The sequence below is a fragment of the Oncorhynchus masou genome, chromosome 14, assembly GCF_036934945.1.
Source record: "Oncorhynchus masou masou isolate Uvic2021 chromosome 14, UVic_Omas_1.1, whole genome shotgun sequence".
Classification (NCBI taxonomy): domain Eukaryota; kingdom Metazoa; phylum Chordata; class Actinopteri; order Salmoniformes; family Salmonidae; genus Oncorhynchus; species Oncorhynchus masou.
Window position 1 is genome coordinate 26,429,826 of NC_088225.1, and position 21,835 is coordinate 26,451,660.

At 46.9% G+C, this 21,835-nt stretch overlaps 1 protein-coding gene across 1 annotated transcript in view; it reads right to left on the minus strand.

Annotated features, from left to right (window-relative positions):
• cep112 (centrosomal protein 112) overlaps positions 1-21,835 on the minus strand; it is a 236,846-nt gene that overhangs the window by 150,439 nt on the left and 64,572 nt on the right. Inside the window, exons 13-17 of the mRNA XM_064987051.1 lie at positions 14,835-14,989; positions 14,421-14,550; positions 12,942-13,034; positions 12,488-12,547; positions 10,996-11,075 (exon numbers count right to left, since the gene is read on the minus strand). Coding sequence (XP_064843123.1) covers positions 10,996-11,075; positions 12,488-12,547; positions 12,942-13,034; positions 14,421-14,550; positions 14,835-14,989 — 518 coding nt within the window. The remainder of the gene's footprint in view (positions 1-10,995; positions 11,076-12,487; positions 12,548-12,941; positions 13,035-14,420; positions 14,551-14,834; positions 14,990-21,835) is intronic.

The following is a 21,835-nucleotide window of genomic DNA, read 5'->3' on the forward strand; positions in this document are numbered from 1 at the left end:
CTGAGGTTGGCTTCGTTCTCTAGTTATTATCTGAACCATTCTGACATCGGACAGTCGTCCTCACATCCTCGGAACAGGAGGTTACATTTTTGTCAAGGGCTTATATAGTGGAGGGAGAAAATGGGTCTGTTTCATAGTTTACAACCTATGTCTCTTCACATGTGCGGGCCACTGAGTCGGGCCTAATTCATTCATGAAAACCCAATTGTCTCACATTTTAGAAGCTAAAATCCCACGAATAATTTAATATTTAAACATTTCAATTTAACAACAATTCCATGTGAATCCGATAATTCTGATGTGTAGACTTTCCACTGTAGAGTTTATGTCATCCTATCATTGATGAGAATGTATCAGATGACAACCGAACTGACATCATATTCATCAAGTACCACCGCATATGTTCAATTGGTCAGATTACCAGAATATAGTTCATTATTTTCCCCACCTTCTGATGTTCCCAGAATCTCTATGTTAACCAAGGGGTTTTCTAATGTCACATCAGTAGGGTAGAGAGAGGAAAAAGGGGGAAAGAGGTATTTATGACTGTCATAAACCTACCCCCAGGCCAACGTCATGACACCCCATACACTAAGCGAGGTCCATACAAAAATTGTCTGCCTAGATCGTGCGGAAGAACTTGACTGACCTGCACAGAGCCCTGACCTCAACCCCATCAAACACCTTTTCGATGAAATGGAAAGCTGCGAGCCAGGACTAATCGCCCAACATCAGTGCCCGACTTCACTAATGCTCTTGTGGCTGAATGTAACAATGTTGTTCCAACATCGATTGGAAATCCTTCCCAGAAGAGTGGAGGCTGTTATAGCAGCAAAGGGGGGACCAACTCCATATTAATGCCCATGATTTTGGAATGAGATTTTCGACGAGCAGATGTCCACATACTTTTGGCCATGTAGTGTATGCACAACCTTGGGAAAGGTTCACCTTGCAGAAGTCAACCCACCGGCTGGTGGCCCAACTACCCGAGCACCACTGACTCATTCTGGGGAGATCAACTCCATATTAATTCCCATGATTTTGGAATGAGACGTTCAACAAGCAGGTATCCACATACGTTTGGTCATGTAGTGCATCTACCCCCATTACCTAGTACCCCTGCACATCGACTCTGTACAGGTACCCCATGTATATAGCCAAGTTATCATTGTGTATTTATTCCTTGGGTTATTATCTTTCTATAATTTTTCTCTCTGCATTGTTGGGAAGGGCACATAAGTAAGCATTTTGCTGTTAGTCTCCACCTGTTCTTTACGAAGCATTTGATTTGAAAAGAGACAATTTTACACTGAATACCTCTCTTACTTTGTGACTGATTTAGTTAACCTGAATGTAGTAGGCCTTTCCACAGATGGAATCACATCCCAATCAGGCACTCAACATATCTAAACAGTTGATCAGGTCCCACTAGTTCCTTAAACCATTGTTCTGGTGTAAAGTATTGAGCTGTGGTAACAACCCTCTTTCAACCTAGGCCAGTCTATATGGTCACCAGGGGACTTCCACTATAGAGTCACATAGAGCTTTCCATTACCCAAGATCCACCCTTTCCATCCCCACCTTCCCTGGACCCCTCCATCCAGCAGCCCCCCTCAGCCCCATCACCCCCAGCCAAGGAGAAGCCAGATTCTTAAGATAGATGGAAATGCTAGGGTGGAGGCACTGAGGCAGGGTGTGTTGTTTCTCTCCTTTCATTAGCATTTAGTTGATGTTTTTGTTGATGTTCCACTGCCATTAGGAGCTCATTGTTGTGGAGGCAGCTCATCTGGAGAGCAGGCTGCCTATGTATCTCTCCTCCTCTCCCATTTCTCTGTCCCCAGCACATCCCTCCATCTCTATGCTAATGATCTGAACGGCACTGGGATGAAAGAAGAGATAGAAAACAGGTTTTCTTCTCTGCTTTGTAGTTCTTTATGTTGTTGCTATAGCGACGCAGACGTAGAAATCTAACTGATGCAGCCATGCTCATTTGCATGACGGGATAGAGGTTTTCCTTGTCTTCTTTATTTTGGGAGGGTTCAGAGGAGTGTAGATCACACCTTTCTTTTACAAACAACTCTCCTGATCCCAAACAAACAAAATACCTGCTGCCGCTGTCCCGCGTTTACGCAGAAAGTAAAGTGTTTATGCAGAAACACTAACGGAAGCACAAATACAGAGACACACGTCGGAATACATTAGTCGGATCCACAATGAAACATGGTGTGATAAAAAAGGACCCAAACACACACATATCCATGTTTGCACAGTGCACACAATCTACAAAGATGCCAGCCTGTCTAAGGTATAACCCCAAGCGCCTGTTGGGCATGTCGAGAGGTTTAAACTTGTTTAATTTCATCTCTCATCCTCCCATCTCCTCTATCAGCCCCTGAACACACATAAACACACACACACACCTGCGTGCAGTCCTGCTGTGGCTTTGAAGGTCTCCTGGATCATCTTTGAAGGCCTTCACTGTTGCCACGGCAGCAAGTAGGTAGCAGACATCACATCAGACTCTCATTGTGTGTGTGTGTGTGTGTGTGTGTGTGTGTGTGTGTGTGTGTATGTGTCAAATTACATTTTCTAATCTAATCAAATGTTATTCATCACATGCTTGGTAAACAACAGGTGTAGACTTAACAGTGAAATGCTTACTTACGGGACCTTCACAACAATGCAGAGAGAAAGAAAATAGAGAAATAATAGAAAATAAAAGTAATACTAAATATACAATGAGTAATGATAACATGGCTAAATACATGGGGTCTCAGTACAAAGTCAATGTGCAGGGCACGAGGTAATTGAGGTACATATTTATTTTATTTAACCTTTATTTAACTAGGCAAGTCAGTTAAGAACAAATTATTATTTACAATGACGGTCTACCCCGGCCAAACTCTAACCGTGACGATGCTGGGCCAATTGTGCGCCGCCCTATGGGACTCCCAATCACGGCTGGTTGTGATACAACCTGGAATCAAACCAGGGTTGAGACGCCTCTAGCACTGAGATGCTAGGAATAAAGTGACTAGGCAACAGGAGAGATAATAAACAATAGCAGCAGCGTACGTGATGAGTCAAAAAAGTTAGTTTAAAACAGGTCACTGCAGATAGTTAAATAGTTAACCAAATAGCTACCGCACTAACTCTTTAGCAGTCTAATGGCTTGGGGGTAGAATCTGTTCAGGGTCCTGTTGGTTCCAGACTTGGTGCATTGGTACCGCTTTCCGTTCGGTAGCAAAGAGAACAGTCTATGACGTGGGTGGCTGGAGTCTGACAATGTTTTGGGCCTTTCTCTGACACGGCCTAGTATAGAGGTCCTGGATAGCAGGGGGCTTGGCCCCAGTAATGTACTTGGCCGTACGCACTAAATGCTCTCAATGGTGCAGCTGTGTAACTTTGAGGATCTGAGGGCCACTGCTAAATCTTTCCAGTGCGTGCGTGCGAATGCATCTGTGTGTGTGCAGGGCGTTCCTTCTCACCCTACCAGACTGAGTTCTTAATTAATTAGATCAGAGCTCTGACGCGACTATTTCTAACTGGTTAACACTAACGAGAGACCGGCCCGCTTGTCACCGAGCAGAGTGATAATTTATGAGTCCAGATTTACGTCTGCTGCCTCATCAAATGCGTCCTCTCTCACATCCGCTCACGTGTCTGGGACACCAGTGACAGACGATAGGAGAATGTATTCATTCTGTCAAGCGAATCTGCATTAAAATGTGCCTTTATCACCGTCTAGTCTTCACAGGGAATATTTGTCCTTGGAACTGAGCGATATGAATAATGTGTCGATTCAGATCTCAGTGGAATGTAAAGGACTGAGAAATCAATGGGTTTTTACCTGACAATAGCCTCAATGCATTTCCTGCCTAATAACCACATCAAACTCACATGTCAGGTGTAGAACTCACATTAAAATCATAGAAACACACATTCCTCACATTTTCAAGATTACAGTTTCACATCCGGCCGTGATTGGAAGTCCCATAGAGCAGCGCACAATTGGCCCAGTGTCGTCCAGGTTTGGCCGGGGTAGGCTGTCATTGTAAATATGAATTTGTTCTAAACTGACTTGCCTAGTTAAATAAATAGAAAAGTATCTACGTCAATTACCTCGTGCGCTGCACATTGACTCTGTACTGGTACCCCATGTATTTAGCCATGTTATCATTACTCGTATTTTTATTATTACTTTTATTTTTAGATTATTTCTCTATTTTCTTTCTCTCTGCATTGTTGGGAAGGGCCCGTAAGTCAGCATTTCACTGTTAAGTCTACACCTGTTGTTTACCAAGCATGTGATAGTAGGACTGTTACGGTGACTGTATTACTTCCACACCGGCGGACACGAGTCATGACAGCAGTCAAATTCCATGTGACCGTTTAGTCACGGTAATTAAGCTCCTCCAAGCTCTGATGCTGCTGATGGTCATTAGTAGCCTGCCAAACGTACTAACTGCCTGGTACTCAGGACGCTATTGTCCCACTCTGACATCAATGCAAATGTAATCAAAAATCTAATCAAATACTTCATGACAGACCATGAGCTCATGTTGCGTAAACATTTCTATAGGCTATGCAATTGCGTGAGAAAACAGAGTGATGGGGTCTATTAAAAAGAGTAGGATCTCATCAGCTTTCTAGAGGCTAGGCCTACTATACAGAAGTATAGCCTACCTAGCTGGCAGGAAAATGAACCACTTGAAAAGGGTCCTCCATTCGCTATTTAAGTGCATAGAAGACATTTTTCTCGCTGCCCCTGTTTCGAGACAGGTACATGATAATGGTCCATTCTAAATCAAAACAAATTGCATACATATATTATTTAGTATATGAATGATATATTATCACTGGTGAATGATGCCCAACTTAAGGCAAGGAACAGCGCATGCTTTTTTTGTGACTTTTTCAAATCATAGTCGCATACCTCATGTAGCCTAGCCCATAGGCCTATAAGTTTTGATGAGGTTTGTGTCACAACTAAAGTGGCCAAATAACTTCTTAAAGTGAAGCACATTCATCCGCATTAGAATGGGTGTAGAGCCGCTGCGTGAGTTTCAAGTTTGGGGAAGATATTTTTCAACATAGAAATTCACCTTTATAATAAAATAATTACATGCATAATCGCATTTGTGGTTTTCCTGCTAGTGGAATATTTGCGCTTATAGCCTACTGCCGTGTGCACATTGCTCCGCTTATGATGTGAAGAAATAGCCAAAGGGTTTATCAACATCTTTGCTAAATGTTCTCATCTGTTGCGTCAGTGGTTGTATTAATTTGGGATTTATCGCATCCCACAACAGTCCCAGACTATGTTTGGAATATTTATTTCTGGCACAGAGTACAATAGGTCAACTTTTGTACTATGGGGGATAGTAGATTGACATAGGCTAGTGCTTTTGCTGTTCGTTAGGCATACTCATCTTGTGGGCTGATGAAAAATAAATGTGGACAGTTTTTCTAATATCTTTAATATGCACATCGGAATTGAATAAGGACGTGCACAGTTGCGTTCCCGATGTGTCTGTCTTCACTTGTAGCCTGTGAGAAAGACCCAATCACGTCACGTGCATTGGCTAATAAGAATTGAGCTATCTGAGAGAGCCATGTGAGTGAGAGGTGCTTGGAGCACGCAGCCAGGAGAAGGGAATTCTAATTACTATATTCAGCCCAAGGGCCGCAAAAGGCATGGATTTTTTTAGGGGGACACAAAGGGGATGCTCCAGGAAATTCAAGGCATTATCAAGTACTCAAATTGTGAATGAGAGACTGATGAAGTGTGTACAGACTGCGAAAAAAAAATAAGCAGAGCTCAAGCTTTTCATGAGAATTTTTCAAATCATCATTAGGGTCGCATCACGTAGCCTTAGAATGTATTAAAAATCAAAACATATAGCCCAACATTTGTATCACAACTAACGTTATATAAATAACTCTAAATGAAGCATATAGGAGTACCAGTTTCTTTGTTAACCGCTCAACACATGTGCGCACTCTCTCGAATCATTTGGATAAAATATCCTATGTTCAATTGTATTCTTCATACTATATAATAATATAGAATAATTCCAAGGAATTCTAAGCAAATCTTGTCTGCTAAATGAACTAGTGTAGCCCACAGCCATATCGCATAGTCAGATCAGGGCTTAACATAATAGAATATGCTATTGTGTTCTTCTGAACTAGACTACATTTTATTCATATCATGTTTCTTTAGACCTGTCTAAAATATTTAATGGCTTTATTGTGAAGGTGTAGGCTATATTACATGGATACCTTATACTTTTTAAAAATGTAGATGTTCCAAAGATCTGCATCAGTGGCTTGTAGGCTATGTGTGGAAGTCAGAAGATGCTAAATGTGTTTATGTTAATTAACGGTCAATTACCGGGAGGCCGGCAGTTATTTGCTTGACAATCACCGGCTGAAAAAATGTCATGACGGCCACAGCCCTAGTTGAGAGTAGAGTACGGTAAACAGGCTTGACTGGATCTCATTAGGAGGCTGGGGCAGAGGTTAGGGCTGAGACTTGGTCTGGGGCAAGGCTGTGTTCCGGGGCCAATAGGAGACTGGGGGGCGGAGGTTAGGGCTGAGACTTGGTCTGGGGCAGGGCTGTGTTCCGGGGCCATTAGGAGACTGGGGCGGAGGTTAGGGCTGAGACTTGGTCTGGGGCAGGGCTGTGTTCCGGGGCCATTAGGAGACTGGGGGCAGAGGTTAGGGCTGAGACTTGGTCTGGGGCAGGGCTGTGTTCCGGGGCCAATAGGAGACTGGGGGGAGGTTAGGGCTGAGACTTGGTCTGGGGCAGGGCTGTGTTTAGGAGACTGGGGCAGAAGTTAGGGCTGAGACTTGGTCTGGGGCAAGGCTGTGTTCCGGGGCCAATAGGAGACTGGGGCAGAGGTTAGGGCTGAGACTTGGTCTGGGGCAGGGCTGTGTTCCGGGGCCAATAGGAGACTGGGGCAGAGGTTAGGGCTGAGACTTGGTCTGGGGCAGGGCTGTGTTCCGGGGCCAATAGGAGACTGGGGCAGAGGTTAGGGCTGAGACTTGGTCTGGGGCAGGCTGTGTTTAGGAGACTGGGGGGGAGGTTAGGGCTGAGACTTGGTCTCCGGGGCCAATAGGAGACTGTTAGGGCTGAGACTTGGCCAGGCTGTGTTTAGGAGACTAGGGGGGGCTGGGGAGGTTAGGGCTGAGACTTGGTCTGGGGCAGGGCTGTGTTCCGGGGCCAATAGGAGACTGGGGGCAGAGGTTAGGGCTGAGACTTGGTCTGGGGCAGGGCTGTGTTCCGGGGCCAATAGGAGACTGGGGGCGGAGGTTAGGGCTGAGACTTGGTCTGGGGCAAGGCTGTGTTCCGGGGCCTAGGAGACTGGGGGCAGAGGTTGGGCTGAGACTTGGTCTGGGGCAGGGCTGTGTTCCGGGGCCATTAGGAGACTGGGGCGGAGGTTAGGGCTGAGACTTGGTCTGGGGCAGGGCTGTGTTCCGGGGCCAATAGGAGACTGGGGGCAGAGGTTAGGGCTGAGACTTGGTCTGGGGCAGGGCTGTGTTCCGGGGCCAATAGGAGACTGGGGGCAGAGGTTAGGGCTGAGACTTGGTCTGGGGCAGGGCTGTGTTCCGGGGCCAATAGGAGACTGGGGGCGGAGGTTAGGGCTGAGACTTGGTCTGGGGCAGGGCTGTGTTCCGGGGCCATTAGGAGACTGGGGGGCGGAGGTTAGGGCTGAGACTTGGTCTGGGGCAGGGCTGTGTTCCGGGGCCAATAGGAGACTGGGGGCGGAGGTTAGGGCTGAGACTTGGTCTGGGGCAGGGCTGTGTTCCGGGGCCAATAGGAGACTGGGGGCAGAGGTTAGGGCTGAGACTTGGTCTGGGGCAGGGCTGTGTTCCGGGGCCATTAGGAGACTGGGGGGCGGAGGTTAGGGCTGAGACTTGGTCTGGGGCAGGGCTGTGTTCCGGGGCCAATAGGAGACTGGGGGCAGAGGTTAGGGCTGAGACTTGGTCTGGGGCAGGGCTGTGTTCCGGGGCCATTAGGAGACTGGGGGCGGAGGTTAGGGCTGAGACTTGGTCTGGGGCAGGGCTGTGTTCCGGGGCCATTAGGAGACTGGGGGCGGAGGTTAGGGCTGAGACTTGGTCTGGGGCAGGGCTGTGTTCCGGGGCCATTAGGAGACTGGGGGGCAGAGGTTAAGGCTGAGACTTGGTCTGGGGCAGGGCTGTGTTCCGGGGCCAATAGGAGACTGGGGGGCGGAGGTTAGGGCTGAGACTTGGTCTGGGGCAGGGCTGTGTTCCGGGGCCAATAGGGCCATTAGGAGACTGGGGGCATTAGGAGACTGGGGGGCTGAGGAGGTGAAGGCTGAGACTTGGTCTGGGGCAGGAGGGCTGTGCTGGGGCCATTAGGAGACTGGGGGGCAGAGGTTAGGGCTGAGACTTGGTCTGGGGCAGGGCTGTGTTCCGGGGCCATTAGGAGACTGGGGGGCAGAGGTTAAGGCTGAGACTTGGTCTGGGGCAGGGCTGTGTTCCGGGGCCAATAGGAGACTGGGGGGCTGAGGTTAAGGCTGAGACTTGGTCTGGGGCAGGAGCTGAGGCTGGGGCCATTAGGAGACTGGGGGGCAGAGGTTAAGGCTGAGACTTGGTCTGGGGCAGGAGCTGAGGCTGGGGCCATTAGGAGACTGGGGGCAGAGGTTAAGGCTGAGACTTGGTCTGGGGCAGGAGCTGAGATTGGGGCTAGAACTGGGACTGGGGCTGCGTTCCGGGCCGTTAGGATTGAGTGAGCTTAGATTGTGTGAGCTTTTAATTGTGCAGAACACATTCTACTTTCATTAGAGGAAGTGTAATCTGTGTATGAGCCAGTAATGAGGTAATGTATGGTATTAATTAGTGTGAGGAATGCATGCAGCATTAGGAGGCCCTGGATTAGACCTGGCCCTGCCTAGCCTGTCAGCTCTGACTGTACTCTACTGTAATGGAATGATAGCAGACTGAGGAAAGGAGAGGAGGAAAGGAGGGAATGTCTGATAGGAGGAGCTCAGTCAGCCAAACATCTGGTGGGAGGGATGGAGAGAGGGAGAAATGTACGAGGAATGGAAAGAGGAAGGGCAGGATGGAGGGAGAGGTGCAGGGGGATGAGATGGGAGGGGTGCATGGGGATGAGATGTGATTGTAGCTGGAATAATGTAGCAGAGGGCAGTAAAGGAAAAGCCCATATTTGATTCGACATTATAATATTTTTGACCATTCAAAGATTTTACATCAATGACCAATGGTCTCAAGAAATATTATTCAGGAAATGAGGCCATGTTAGACTATTGGGACGTAGCCCCAGCACTGGCTCCTCCCACAGCCCCTTGTCACAGATGAGGTCACCTGCTCGTTAACAGACTTGCCAAATATGGGCATACGACGTGATGACGACAAACGATGCAGTATGAAGTGAGGATAGAAAAGTAGCGGTGTGGAATCTCACAGGCTACAGCCAACAGACAAGTAAACAAACAAAACCAATGACATCATAGGTGGGAAGGATCGCAGGGTGGGTGACATGTCAGACTGTATAACATGTCAAACGAGGCTGCTGCGGTTCTTACTAATTCCAGACAAAGAGAGGGAGGGAGAGGGAGGGAGTAAGAGAACAAGAATGAAAGAAAGAGAGGGACAAGAGAACGAGAGAAAACGAAAGAAAGTCTAATTGACATGAAATAGAGTGGCCAGGTATGCCAAGGCGCTCTTCTCTCTCTCTGGCAGGCCTGTTTCTAGTCCTAACCACTTCCATGTCTTCCAGTGCGGCCTCAGTGATCCCCGGGTTCAGCCATTAACCCCTGCTAACTACACATCTGGAGGACACACTGGCTGTATCCAAATACCTATACTTGCATCCTAAATAGTCGGCTGTTTGAGTATGCACATTTTTTTTGTATAATAGTATGCAACATTACGGAAATTGTGAATTTTTGAAAATCAAGTATGCTTTTGTAGGCTACCTATTTAATTTATGGATCAAGCCTTAGCAGTCGTTCTGATCTCGTTCCCAATGATCAGTGCTTTAGTTCATTATGTTGCTGTCCAGTTGTTCCCAATTTATCAGTTTCTGTCTTCAGTTCTTTGTAAATAGGATAGATGGGCTATATGGATCTACTACATTATACACAGTATACAAAACATTAAGAACACCTGTGAAACACTTTCAACACCTTGTAGTGTCCATGCCCCAATGAATTGAGGCTGTTCTGAGGGCAAAAGAGAGGGGTGCAATAGAATATTAGGAAGGTGTTCTTAATGTTTTGTACACTCAGTGTAGGTCAAATGTGATAGTCTGCCTATAACCAGCCTGAGTAGGCCTATAACTCCATTCCTACTCTATTCAGCATTTAGATAAATGATCTATTATCAGGCTGGTTGAATTTGGAAAACTACTATTTACTAAACGGTGCGTGCTAAATAGTATGCAGTTTAATACGCTAGTATGGGTATTCGGACACGGCCATTGTAGATCTGAGACAGGAGAGGTGTACAACAATACGGAATTCGGCACTGCTCCACAACTGGGGACGCTGCACAGCACAGATATGAGAACTCTCTATGGAGGTTCCTATGTTTCAGCATGTGTCAGACAGGCACATATGGAGAGACTAAAAGTGACAACATTTGATATAGCTTCAAATATCCACTGCAGTTTTCAATTACGGCACAAGGGTGAGCTCTGCAAATTATAGCTGTATCCCGGGCCCTGTAACTAGCACTTACCAATGTCTGAGTGCTTAAGCATTTTTCTAAATCAGTGACTTTGGGGGGATTGTATCATTGTATAATTGCATGGATGGAAGCCTGTGTTGGCTCGCTGTGAGACATTTTTCATAAGCTGGAATTGTGGGTTTGTGGGTTGGTGATGTGTGTGAACAAATCCCATGTTTCTGATGTGTTCTGAACCAAACTGAATGGCAAGTCCCCAAGTAGTGATGAAATGAAAGAAGAAAACAGACATTTGATTTACAGTGTTTTGCTACTCACTTCAGTGACTCTTCAAGTTTGGAGATCTTCTTCTTGGTCTCTTCTCTCTCTTTCTCCGCCTCGTTGTGTAGGGCACGCACCTGTGTGATTGTGTGAGTGAGAGAGAGAGAGAGAGTGAGAGAGAGAGAGAGAGAGAGAGAGAGAGAGAGAGAGAGAGAGAGAGACCGAGACAGACACTATGACAGCAGGTCCATCTCTCAGCAAGCACCCCTTTCCATGACCTTATCCACCTGGGCCCTGGGGTTGCCTCTCCCTGACCTCTTATCTCCACCCATCATCAAGCTGCCATCTGGGCCCATCTCCTGATAGGCATTTAAGAATGTACAGACAGACAGATTCTTTCATCAAGTTTACTGGGAGCTGGAGAAAGGCTGTGCACTCAAAACATTTGATGCAGCTATTTAACTATTTTTTCAACTAACAACTTACTTCAGTCACATAATGATTAAACAACAGAAGGTGAAATGACATTGACCCTCACCATGACCCTGCTAACAGAGACCCAGACCTGGTAGCTAGCTAGCTTGCAGGTGTATCAGTCCCCCCCCAACCCCTCTTTATGACTGACTGCTATGCCCTTCAACATGCAGGCTTTACTTTGAAGATGAACCAGGTGTGTGGACCTGCATCTTAAACCTGATCTTCACCCACCTGACTCTGGCCTGGCCGGACCAACTCATTAGATGGGGGATTTTTTATGGCAACACATTGGCTTTGAAGGGAGGCTTGAAAGAGAAAGGGGTCGCTGCCATTGCTGTCTGGCAGCAATTAAGGTCCTTGGTGGATTTAGCTGGGGAGACTGAGCATGGCTCTTCGGACGGACAAGACTTCATCTCCCGTCCCCTATGGCCTTAAATTGGGCAACTTCACGCCACACCCCAGCTCTCCCCCTTACACCCGCAAAAACATCTGCTAAATATGCATATGTGACCAATAGAATGTGATTTCATTTGATTTGAACCCCCAACTCCCCGAAATGTCAAACCCTCACTCCTCCGAATGCCCCTCACCTTTCCACTCCACCCTTCCTCCCCACAGCCACTGAGCCCTGTGACCAGCAGTAGTCTGACCTGTTAATCACAGCTTTGAGTTTACAGGCAGGACATAACATATCAAAGGGAAGGGAAGAAGGGGATCTCGCCAGGACCATGTGGGTCCCAGGCTTTTATCTCTCCCATTGAACCACAGTCAGTCTGGAAAGGCAGGTAGAATGTCATTATAATCAGGCTTTAGGTTTCACAGAGTTGACTTTAGGCACGGTAGGCCTACATAGTTATGTAGAGTAAGACTCAGAGGAAAGGACACTCCTCATTAAGACAAAGTGAGACAGTCTTCCTTTGTTTATTTTGAGCCTATACACTAAATAAGAGGTCAGCCATATAATCTCAATTTGATATGAGAGTATTGTATTGACACAAATATTGATTATTGATTTGACATGAGGGTAACTACATTGATTTGATGCGCGGGTAACTATTGATAGAGATTGTACCTTTTTCTCACAGTGGTGCTGCAGATCTGCTTTCTCTTGTTGAAGTTTATTCTCTGTGTCCTGGAAAACACAAGTCAGGAAGTCTGAAACATTCAAACAGAACTACAAAGAACCACAACAAGTAATTTTTTATGTGAGATGTGTTTTTCCCATTATTCCCATTCAAACAAAACACCCATCTGCTTGAAAATCTATCCAGCAGAGGATCTTGAGGGTTATGGGTCTCTGGACACACATCTGTATAGTCTTTTCTACTTCTTCCAGTTGTGGAATGAAGCAGTTCTCTCGCTCACGCATGTGCACACACACGCGCGCGCGCACACACACACACACACACACACACACACACACACACACACACACACACACACACACACACACACACACACACACACACACACACACACACACACACACACACACACACACACACACACACACACACACAGTTTACCCTGAGTTGTTTCAGTCTCCTGTGCTCACTGTCCTGTAGCTGCTGTCTGAGCTGAGCCACTGTCTGTTCCAGGTCCTCAATCACATCAGAGGCCTGAGAGAGGGAGAGATGGAGGGATGGAGAGAAAGAGAGAGGCAGGTGGTAAAGTTAAGAGTGTTGGGCCATTAACCGAAAGGTTGCTGGGTTGAATCCCTGAGCCTACAGGTGAAATATCTGTCGATATGCCCTTGAGCAATGCACTTAACCCTAATTGCTCCTGTCGCTCTGGATAAGAGTGTCTGCTAAATGACTAAAAGGTCAAATAGAGAAAGAGAAAGTGAGCGAGGATACAACCATATGACTCAGCAGCAGGGGGACATAAATGCTGTCAAGGCTTCAGTTGAACATAAGTCATACACAGTATAGCATGAAGATATATCTAACCATTCTACAACATCTTTGAGAGAGTGTGGAACTGATCATTTTTATTGTTTATTTCACTTTTGGATATTATCTACTTCACTTGCATTGGCAATGTTAACATATGTGCCATGCCAATAAAGCCCCTTGAATTGAATAGCGTGTGCCCAGCTAATAGTTCTTTCAGTGGTGTAGTATCAGGTAATGCAGTGGTGTAGCATCAGGTAATGCAGCGGTGTAGAATCAGATAATGCAGTGGTGTAGCATCAGACAATGCAGTGGTGTAGCATCAGATAATGCAGTGGTGTAGCATCTGATAATGCATTGGTGTAGCATCAGGTAATGCAGTGGTGTAGCATCAGACAATGCAGTGGTGTAGCATCAGATAATGCAGTGGTGTAGCATCAGGTAATGCAGCGGTGTAGCATCAGGTAATGCAGCGGTGTAGCATCAGGTAATGCAGTGGTGTAGCATCAGATAATGCAGTGGTGTAGCATCAGGTAATGCAGTGGTGTAGCATCAGGTAATGCAGTGGTGTAGCATCAGGTAATGCAGTGGTGTAGCATCAGATAATGCAGTGGTGTAGCATCAGATAATGCAGTGTTGTAGCATCAGGTAATGCAGCGGTGTAGCATCAGATAATGCAGTGGTGTAGCATCAGATAATACAGTGGTGTAGCATCAGATAATGCAGCGGTGTAGCATCAGATAATGCAGTGGTGTAGCATCTAGTTTTTCTATACTAATTTGGTTGGGTACCTTACGCCTCGATCACACCGACAGCATCATTCCATTTTGGTACACCAGAAGTACATTCATTTCCAACACTGTGTTGCCTTGCAGCACTGCATTGCAGAAGCAGTCATGGTGCGTTCTGTGTGATGCATACGTTGGATATATTGAACGTATGCATCAATTTGTATGCGCAGACGGCTAGATAGAAATGGTAGCAGAATGTGAATGTGAAACTTGTTTTGCACGCACATCCAGATGTTGCTGCGTATCATGTTGCGCAATGATACTGTCGCAGTGCAGTAGTGTTCTACAGTAGTCTGGTCTACTAGCACATGCCGTTGGCTACCTTAGCAGCGGAGAGTGTGTGTTCCTGTTGGAAGTGGCTGATGTCAGCCTCATGTTTGGTCTGGAGCTTCTGCAGTGTGTCTTCATGTTGCTCACTCTGCTGCTCCTTCTCCCTCAGCAGAGACACCCTCCTGGACAACACAACACAGACATACTCAACGTTCTGACAACCATTTGTTTCTTAGAGCTTGGTGAGAGTGTGGTGGTCCTATGGTTGTTGTTTTGCATACACCCTCCTGGACAACACAACACAGACATACTCAGTACAGACATACAAACAGTCAGCACCACTCACTACTGTAAGGGCCTACTGCTTGGCTCAAACAGAGGCTGGAGCTGGAGATGAGACTGGGGAACTCTGTGTCGGATTGGGTCGGTAAATGAGTTAGGGGCTGGTGTGGGGTATCCTCCTTACTGTCGGTTGGCCTCCTGAAGCTCAGAGCTGATGGTGGCAATGTGGATCTCCAGCTGGCCCTTCTCCTGGGTCACCTTCTGCCTCAGCACGTTACCGTTCTCCACCTCCACTGACAGCTGCTTCACACGCAGCTCCAGCTCCCGCACTGTCTGGTCCTATACAGTGGGAGAGGACCATCAGCATGAGACAGCATGAACATCACTGTCTGCTCCTATACAGTGGGAGAGGACCATCAGCATGAACATCACTGTCTGCTCCTATACAGTGGGAGAGGACCATCAGCATGAACATCACTGTCTGCTCCTATACAGTGGGAGAGGACCATCAGCATGAACATCACTGTCTGCTCCTATACAGTGGGAGAGGACCATCAGCATGAACATCACTGTCTGCTCCTATACAGTGGGAGAGGACCATCAGCATGAACATCACTGTCTGCTCCTATACAGTGGGAGAGGACCATCAGCATGAACATCACTGTCTGCTCTATATACAGTGGGAGAGGACCATCAGCATGAACATCACTGTCTGCTCCTATACAGTGGGAGAGGACCATCAGCATGAACATCACTGTCTGCTCCTATACAGTGGGAGAGGACCATCAGCATGACATCACATGAACATCACTGTCTGCTCCTATACAGTGGGAGAGGACCATCAGCATGAACATCACTGTCTGCTCCTATACAGTGGGAGAGGACCATCAGCATGAACATCACTGTCTGCTCCTATACAGTGGGAGAGGACCATCAGCCATCACTGTCTGCATGGGAGAGACAGCATGAACATCACTGTCTGCTCCTATACAGTGGGAGAGGACCATCAGCATGAACATCACTGTCTGCTCCTATACAGTGGGAGAGGACCATCAGCATGAGACAGCATGAACATCACTGTCTGCTCCTATACAGTGGGAGAGGACCATCAGCATGAACATCACTGTCTGCTCCTATACAGTGGGAGAGGACCATCAGCATGAGACAGCATGAACATCACTGTCTGCTCCTATACAGTGGGAGAGGACCATCAGCATGAACATCACTGTCTGCTCCTATACAGTGGGCAGGACCATCAGCATGAGACACATGAACATCTGCTGCCTATACAGTGGGAGAGGACCATCAGCATGAACATCACTGTCTGCTCCTATACCTATACAGTGGTCTGAGTGGGAGAGGACCATCAGCATGAGACAGCATGAACATCACTGTCTGCTCCTATACAGTGGAGAGGACCATCAGCATGAACATCACTGTCTGCTCCTATACAGTGGGAGAGGACCATCAGCATGAGACAGCATGAACATCACTGTCTGCTCCTATACAGTGGGAGAGGACCATCAGCATGAACATCACTGTCTGCTCCTATACAGTGGGAGAGGACCATCAGCATGAACATCACTGTCTGCTCCTATACAGTGGGAGAGGACCATCAGCATGAACATCACTGTCTGCTCCTATACAGTGGGAGAGGACCATCAGCATGAGACAGCATGAACATCACTGTCTGCTCCTATACAGTGGGAGAGGACCATCAGCATGAACATCAGTGTCTGCTCCTATACAGAGACCATCAGCATGACCATCAGCATGAGACAGCATGAACATCACTGTCTGCTCCTATACAGTGGGAGAGGACCATCAGCATGAGACAGCATGAACATCACTGTCTGCTCCTATACAGTGGGAGAGGACCATCAGCATGAACATCACTGTCTGCTCCTATACAGTGGGAGAGGACCATCAGCATGAACATCACTGTCTGCTCCTATACAGTGGGAGAGGACCATCAGCATGAGACAGAACATCACTGTCTGCTCCTATACAGTGGGAACCATCAGCATGAACATCACTGTCTGCTCCTATACAGTGGGAGAGGACCATCAGCATGAACATCACTGTCTGCTCCTATACAGTGGGAGAGGACCATCAGCATGAACATCACTGTCTGCTCCTATACAGTGGGAGAGGACCATCAGCATGAACATCACTGTCTGCTCCTATACAGTGGGAGAGGACCATGAGACAGCATGAACATCACTGTCTGCTCCTATACAGTGGGAGAGGACCATCAGCATGAACATCACTGTCTGCTCCTATACAGTGGGAGAGGACCATCAGCATGAACATCACTGTCTGCTCCTATACAGTGGGAGAGGACCATCAGCATGAACATCACTGTCTGCTCCTATACAGTGGGAGAGGACCATCCATGAGACAGCATGAACATCACTGTCTGCTCCTATACAGTGGGAGAGGACCATCAGCATGAACATCACTGTCTGCTCCTATACAGTGGGAGAGGACCATCAGCATGAACATCACTGTCTGCTCCTATACAGTGGGAGAGGACCATCAGCATGAACATCACTGTCTGCTCCTATACAGTGGGAGAGGACCATCAGCATGAACATCACTGTCTGCATGAGGACCATCAGCATGAACATCACTGTCTGCTCCTATACAGTGGGAGAGGACCATCAGCATGAACATCACTGTCTGCTCCTATACAGTGGGAGAGGACCATCAGCATGAACATCACTGTCTGCTCCTATACAGTCAGCATGAACATCACTGTCTGCTCCTATACAGTGGGAGAGGACCATCAGCATGAACATCACTGTCTGCTCCTATACAGTGGGAGAGGACCATCCATCAGCATGAACATCACTGTCTGCTCCTATACAGTGGGAGAGGACCATCAGCATGAACATCACTGTCTGCTCCTATACAGTGGGAGAGGACCATCAGCATGAACATCACTGTCTGCTCCTATACAGTGGGAGAGGACCATCAGCATGAACATCACTGTCTGCTCCTATACAGTGGGGGAGAGGACCATCAGCATGGGAGAGACAGCATGAACATCACTGTCTGCTCCTATACAGTGGGAGAGGACCATCAGCATGAACATCACTGTCTGCTCCTATACTGGGAGAGGACCATCAGCATGAACATACAGTGGGAGAGGACCATCAGCATGAACATCACTGTCTGCTCCTATACAGTGGGAGAGGACCATCAGCATGAACATCACTGTCTGCTCCTATACAGTGGGAGAGGACCATCAGCATGAACATCACTGTCTGCTCCTATACAGTGGGAGAGGACCATCAGCATGAACATCACTGTCTGCTCCTATACAGTGGGAGAGGACCATCAGCATGAACATCACTGTCTGCTCCTATACAGTGGGAGAGGACCATCAGCACTGAGGACCATCTGCTCCTATACAGTGGGAGAGGACCATCAGCATGAACATCACTGTCTGCTCCTATACAGTGGGAGAGGACCATCAGCATGAACATCACTGTCTGCTCCTATACAGTGGGAGAGGACCATCAGCATGAACATCACTGTCTGCTCCTATACAGTGGGAGAGGACCATCAGCATGAACATCACTGTCTGCTCCTATACAGTGGGAGAGGACCATCAGCATGAACATCACTGTCTGCTCCTATACAGTGGGAGAGGACCATCAGCATGAGACAGCATGAACATCACTGTCTGCTCCTATACAGTGGGAGAGGACCATCAGCATGAACATCACTGTCTGCTCCTATACAGTGGGAGAGGACCATCAGCATGAACATCACTGTCTGCTCCTATACAGTGGGAGAGGACCATCAGCATGAGACAGCATGAACATCACTGTCTGCTCCTATACAGTGGGAGAGGACCATCAGCATGAACATCACTGTCTGCTCCTATACAGTGGGAGAGGACCATCAGCATGAGACAGCATGAACATCACTGTCTGCTCCTATACAGTGGGAGAGGACCATCAGCATGAACATCACTGTCTGCTCCTATACAGTGGGAGAGGACCATCAGCATGAGACAGCATGAACATCACTGTCTGCTCTTATACAGTGGGAGAGGACCATCAGCATGAGACAGCATGAACATCATTGACCACCATCAAGATGAACAATTCTGTTACAGATGCGCCATCATAATAGGACCCTGCTTCTCACAGCAGGAAAATAATCCTGCAATTATTATGTGGATTATAATTAAGACATTTTTGTGATACATTTTTCATTAGGGCAAATCAAGGCTGACATTTTTAAGTGGAAATCAGAAACGTTAGAAGCCTTTTAAACCTTGAATACACTACAATTTGCATTTCCTGCTGAGTAGGAAAATTGTCTGCAACAACAGTGATCAAATTAAGATAGCAGACCAGTACAACTCTATTTCACCCTACTGTTCTACAGCATGAGTGGCTCATCATCCAAACCCATTTACCAGTATCAGAAGAGGCTGGTGAGAGGAGCCATAGGAGGACGGGCTCATTTTAAAGATTGGAATAGAATACATGGAACGGTATCAAACATATGGAAATCACGTTTGACTTTGTTCCATTGATTCCATTCTCGTCATTACAATGAGCCCGTCCACCTGAAGCTCCTCCCACCAGCCTTCTCTGGCCTGAAACCCACTATCCCAGCACCACACCACAGTTTACCCAACTGAACTCATGCTCAATTCTACAGTCAGCCTGAACCGACTGTGTTTCTCAGCAACCAGATTCTCCAACTCTCAGCTAAGCAGACATCAAAGTCCTCAGTGCACCAGGGATAGATCCTATCAGGTGGGACTGTTTTAAAAGACACATCTGATGAATCTGTAGGCTCTTCGTTCCCTCTGCAAAGTCTCAAAGAGAAAGTTAAAGAAATAGACTTCAAAAAGTCAACTGTTCCGCCTGCCTATGAAAACATCTTCTCTCTTGTTCCCAAAAGCGTTTTTCTCTCTCCCCAAGCTGCTGTTTCTTTCGCTTTCTCCTGCTCTGCCTAGTTCTGCCTCCTCACAATACAAGTTTAAAGGGCACACAGAAGTTGAGCTCATTGCTCTTGGCCTACGTAATCCCACCAAATCCTCTAATCCCATTCTTCATAAACCAGACAACCGCTCCAGATTACCAATCATGCAGACACCCTCATTCTAAACTCAATCGAGGGTGATCAAACAAAGTCCAGGGGCGTGTTCATTAGGATAAATCATAGCAAAACATTTTGCATAGGAAAACAAAAATGTCCATGTAGTCCCACCCTGTTTTCTTCTGTTTGGTGATTAATGACCGTGACCCAGCTGATTGTGACTGCCCAGCTAGCACATAACATTCTGAGAACCATTTGTTTCTTAGAGCTTGGTGAGAGTGTGGTGGTCCTATGGTTGTTTTGCATACAACCATCCCACAATGTTCTGGGAATGGTGCAGGATAGCTGCACCTTGAGGTCGGACGCCGAGCAGTTACCTAACAGGCAGTGATGCAACCAGTCAACATGGTCTCGATGGTGTAGCTGTATATCTTTGAGGATCTGAGGACCCATGGCAAATGTTTTCTGTCTACTGAGGGGGAATAGGCGTTGTCGTACCCTCTTCACGACTGTCTTAGTGTGTTTGGACCATGGATGGTTTGTTGGTGATGTGGACACCAAGGAACTTGAAGCTCTTGACCTGCTCCACTACAGCCCCATTGATGTGAATGGGGGTGTGCTCGACCCTCCTTTTCATTTACATTTACATTTAAGTCATTTAGCAGATCGCTCTTATCCAGAGCGACTTACAAATTGGTGAATTCACCTTCTGACATCCAGCTTTTCCTGTAGTCCACAATCAGATCCTTTGGCTTGATCATGTTGAGGGAGTGATTGCCAGGTCTCTGACCTCCTCCATATAGGCTGTCTCATCGTTGTCGGTGATCAGGGCTACCACACTTGTGTCATCTGCAAACTTAATGATGGTTTTGGAGTTGTGCGTGGCCACGAAGTCGTATGGGTGAAGAGGGAGTACAGGAGGGGACTAAGTATGCACCCCTGAGGGGCGCCATGTTGAGGATCAGCATAGCAGATGTGTTGTTGCCTACCTTTACCACCTGGAGACGGCCCGTCAGGAAGTCCAGGATTCAGATGCAGAGGAAGGTGTTTAGTCACAGGGTCCTTAGCTTAGTGATGAGCTTTGAGGGCACTATGGTGTTGAACCCTGAACTGTAGTCAACTAACAGTATTCTCACGTAGGGTTTCCTTTTGTCCAGTTGGGAAAGGGTAGTGTTGAGTGCAATAGAGATTGCGTCTTCTGTGGATCTGTTGGGGCGGTATGCAAATTGGAGTGGGTCTAGGGTTTCTGGAATAATGGTGTTGATGTGAGCCATGACCAGCCTTTCAAAACACTTCATAGCTACAGATGTGAGTGCTAAGGGGCAGTAGTCATTTAGGCAGGTTACCTTGGCGTTCTTGGGCACAGGGACTATTGTGATCTGCTTGAAACGTAGGTATTACAGACTCGGTCAGGGACATTTTGAAAATGTCAGTGAAGACACTTTCCAGCATGCTCTGAGTACACGCCCTGGTAATTCGTCTGGCCCAGCGGCCTTGTGAATGTTGACCTGAATGTTAACTTTGAAATGGGGTCTGTTTGAATATACTAAAATGAACAGCTTTGTTAGAGTTTAAAAAAAAACATGGCATGCTAGCTCTCTTTCCTGGTGGCGCAGTTGACTAATTCTATAGATAGAGATCAGAAGATCATAGGTTTGAATCTCACTGATGCCGTGCCACAATAAAAAAGAAATGTATTTCAATGACTAATTTGCATGACTAATGCCTAAGAAAATGTTCATGCATCCTTTCTGTGCTTGGAGTTAAAAAAGTGAACCCAAACTAAGTTAGTGTTAATAAAAGTCTTACTGAAACTTTCAGTGAAAGTTAGTAAAATGTTATCAGAACCTCACTACAACAAAAAATGCGTACGTTCCCAGAATAGGCTACATTTTCACTTCGATTCTCAGAACGTTTAAAAACTTTCCATTTTACCGGTCAAGAAACTGATGGCTTCGTTCCCAGAACCAATGGGAAACCAAAAACACCTACTCTCTGTGTGACAGTTTGGAATGCTGCGCATTCACAGGTTGATACATGTGATGACAAAGTGGCTGGATGGGGAGTGTGCAGTCCTCTAACCGATGAGAGCTGACTGAGACAGGAGAGCTCTGTGTG